The 3339-nt window shown below is 43.5% G+C and overlaps 1 protein-coding gene across 1 annotated transcript; it reads right to left on the minus strand.

The window, feature by feature from the left end:
- Positions 1–858: 858 nt before the first annotated feature.
- On the minus strand, positions 859–3339 carry LOC138909805 (uncharacterized). The gene is made up of 4 exons (XM_070201020.1): positions 2907–3339; positions 1661–1882; positions 1136–1267; positions 859–1007 (listed from the first exon to the last, which is right to left on the minus strand). Exons 1-4 carry the CDS (start codon positions 3337–3339, stop codon positions 859–861), a joined length of 936 nt encoding a protein of 311 aa, XP_070057121.1.

The following is a 3339-nucleotide window of genomic DNA, read 5'->3' on the forward strand; positions in this document are numbered from 1 at the left end:
AAATCTATATTAATTACTTCCCATTTCCAAGTCGGAATCTCTATAGCCTAATCTACCAAGTTTTTGATGCTCAATCTTAACCTGCTGGCATTTAGGGCACTGAGTAACAAACTCCGCTATATCCTTTTTCATTAGGTCCCACCAATATATTTCTCTGATATCATGATACATCTTTGTTGCTCCCGATGGACAGAATAACGAGAATAATGAGTCTCTCCCATAACCTACCAGTGTAGCCCTGTAATATTAGGGACACATAATCATCCTCAATATCTAAGGACTCTGTCTCCTGTAATCTTAAATGGCGTCTTCTCCTTCTGAGGGGTTGTATCCGTGTAATGAGCTAACACAGGATCCTCGTACTGTCGTTCCTTCATTTCAGTTACTAAAGAGGATGTTGCTGTGTCCTGAATAGTAACTCCGATATCACCTGAGTCCAGTAATCGAACTCCAAGACTAGCTAGCTGATAAATCTCATGGGCTATCCCCCTCTTCTCTGGCTGTAAATATGATAGGCTACCCATAGATCTACGGCTGAGGGCATCGGCTACTTCATTCGCCTTCCCTGGATGGTATAAAATTTCAACGTCATACTCTTTCAGTAGCTCCAAGCATCTCCTTTGACGTAAGTTCAATTCCTTTTGCTTGAAGATATACTGAAGGCTTTTATGATCCATATAGATATCAACATGAATGCCATACAAATAGCGCCTCTACATCTTTAGTGCATGAATCACCGCGGCTAACTTTCGATCGTGGGTCGGGTAATTCTTCTCGTGCTTTCTTAGTTGTCTAGAAGCATAAGATACAACCTTACCATGCTGCATCAGTACACAACCCAATCCAACGCTCGAAGCATCATAATAGATAAACATAACCATTGGTTCCCTCTGGGAGTGTTAGAACCGGTAATGAAGTTAGTCTGTCCATTAATGCCTGGAAACTCCTTTCGCAAGCATTGGTCCACTGCAACTTAGCTCCCTTCTGAGTCAACTTTGTCAATGGTGCTAAAAGAGAAGAAAATCCCTTTACAAATCTCCTGTAACCAAACTGAGAAAGCTATAAACCTTCATCGGTGTCGTAGGTTTAGGCCAAGTCTTTACCGCCTCAATCTTTTGTGTATCAACCCAGATACCTTCACCTAAAATAATATGCCCAAGGAAAGCTACAGAATTCAACCAGAATTCACATTTAGAGAATTTTGCATACAACTTCCCTTTTTGTAGAACTCTAAGCACAGTACACAAATGATCTGCATCCTCAGTCTCTGAACGAGAATACACCAATATATCATCAATAAATACAATCACGAACATATTTAGAAAGGGTCTGAACACACGGTTCATCATATCCATGAATACTGCTGGAGCATTGGTCAAACCGAATGACATTACACGAAACTCAAAGTGTCCGTATCTGGTCCTAAATGCTGTCTTCGGAATATCTTTCTCCTTAACCCTTACCTGATGGTACCCGGACCTAAAGTCTATCTTCGAGAAATACTTGGCACCTTGCAACTGATCAAATAAATCATTAATCCTTGGGAGCGGGTACTTATTCTTGATCGTCACCTTATTCAACTGTCTATAATCAATACACATCTGCAAGGAACCATCTTTCTTCCTCACAAATAACACAGGTGCTCCCCACGGTGATGTACTAGCTCTGATAAAGCCTTTTTCAAGCAAGTCCCTTAGTTGTTCCTTCAACTGTCTCAGCTCTGCAGGTTCCATTCTATAGGGAAGAATGGATATTGGCTGAGTATCTGGTAATATGTCAATAGAAAACTCAATTTCTCGCTTTGGTGGAAGACCAAAAAGCTCATCGAGAAAAACATCGGGAAACTCATTAACCACAGAGATAGATTGAATGGTTGGTGACTCTACTTTCACATCCCATACCCGAACTAAGTGATAAATATAGCCCTTTCTAATCATCTTCCCTGCCTTGAGATAGGAAATAAACCTACCTCTCGGCGATGCCGTATTACCTTTCCACTCCAAAACAGGCTCCCCTGGAAACTGGAATCGAACCATCTTTGATCTACAATCAACGTTGGCATAACAAGAAGCCAACCAATCCATACCCAGTATAACATCAAATACTACCATATCTAACTCAATTAGGTCGGCTACTGCAAATCGACTGTGAACTACTACTGTTCAATCTCTATATACTCGCGTAGCTATCACTGGATCCCCAACAGGTGTGGACACCTCAAAAGGTTTAACCAACTCAGGTTCTATTCCAAACTTACTAGCAACCAACAGAGTAACATATGATAAGGTAAAACCTGGGTCAATCAATGCATATACATCATGAGGAGACTAAAAATATACCTGTAACAACATCAGGTGACGACTCCTAATTATGTCGACCTGCTAATGCATAAATGCAGTTCTGAGGATCGCTCGAGCTAGATGCCCCACCTCTGCCTCTACCATGACCGATTGGTGCTTGTGAACCTTGCCCAGGGGGGCATACTGATGATGACGAACCAGCTACAGAGCCCGCTGGCTAAACTATGCTTGCACAACCTCTTATCAGACAATCTCTCATAATATGGCCTGGATAACCACAAGTATAACAAACACCCAACCCCATACGACACTGCCCCGCATGCTCCTTACCAAACTGAGCACATCATGGCAAGGGCGGCCTCATCTGACTTGACTCACCCCTATACTGAGAACTTGAGGCCCTGGAATTCTAACTAGGCCCTGAATTTGTAGAACGATCAAATCTCCTACCGGCAAACTGAGGGGGTGCGCTTGTCGATGGCTGGGCTGGATACCTCGGGTATTGTTATCTCTGACCACCTCGAAACTCACCAGAAGGACCCGCAGATCTCGCTCTCTTACTCTGGCCCCTATCATACACACGATTGGCCCTCTACTTCTGCTTACGATCCTCTACACCCTGAGCGTATGCCTGAATATGAGAAATATCCATGCATGGCTGAAGTAAGACCGACATATAGTCGTTAAGCAGGTGCGGCTCCAACCCCATCACGAACCGGTGAACCTGATCCTCCATTTTAGCTACAATAGTGGGAGCATACCTAGCCAAACAATCAAACTGAAGGCTGTAATCTCGAACACTCATATTACCCTGCCGAAGGGTCAAAAACCTATCAACTCTAGCCCATCTAAGCTCTGGTGGCAGATAATGGCGAAGAAAACCCTCCGTAAACTCATGCCATACCACTAGAGGGGCATCCTCACCTCTGGACAACTCCCAAGACTCGTACCAATTTACTGCAACATCCTGAAGTTTATAGGAAGCTAGCTCAACTGACTCAGTCGCAGTGGCCTTCATTACCCTCAAAGTCCTCTGCAT

Source organism: Nicotiana tomentosiformis, chromosome 4, assembly GCF_000390325.3.
Source record: "Nicotiana tomentosiformis chromosome 4, ASM39032v3, whole genome shotgun sequence".
Lineage (NCBI taxonomy): Eukaryota > Viridiplantae > Streptophyta > Magnoliopsida > Solanales > Solanaceae > Nicotiana > Nicotiana tomentosiformis.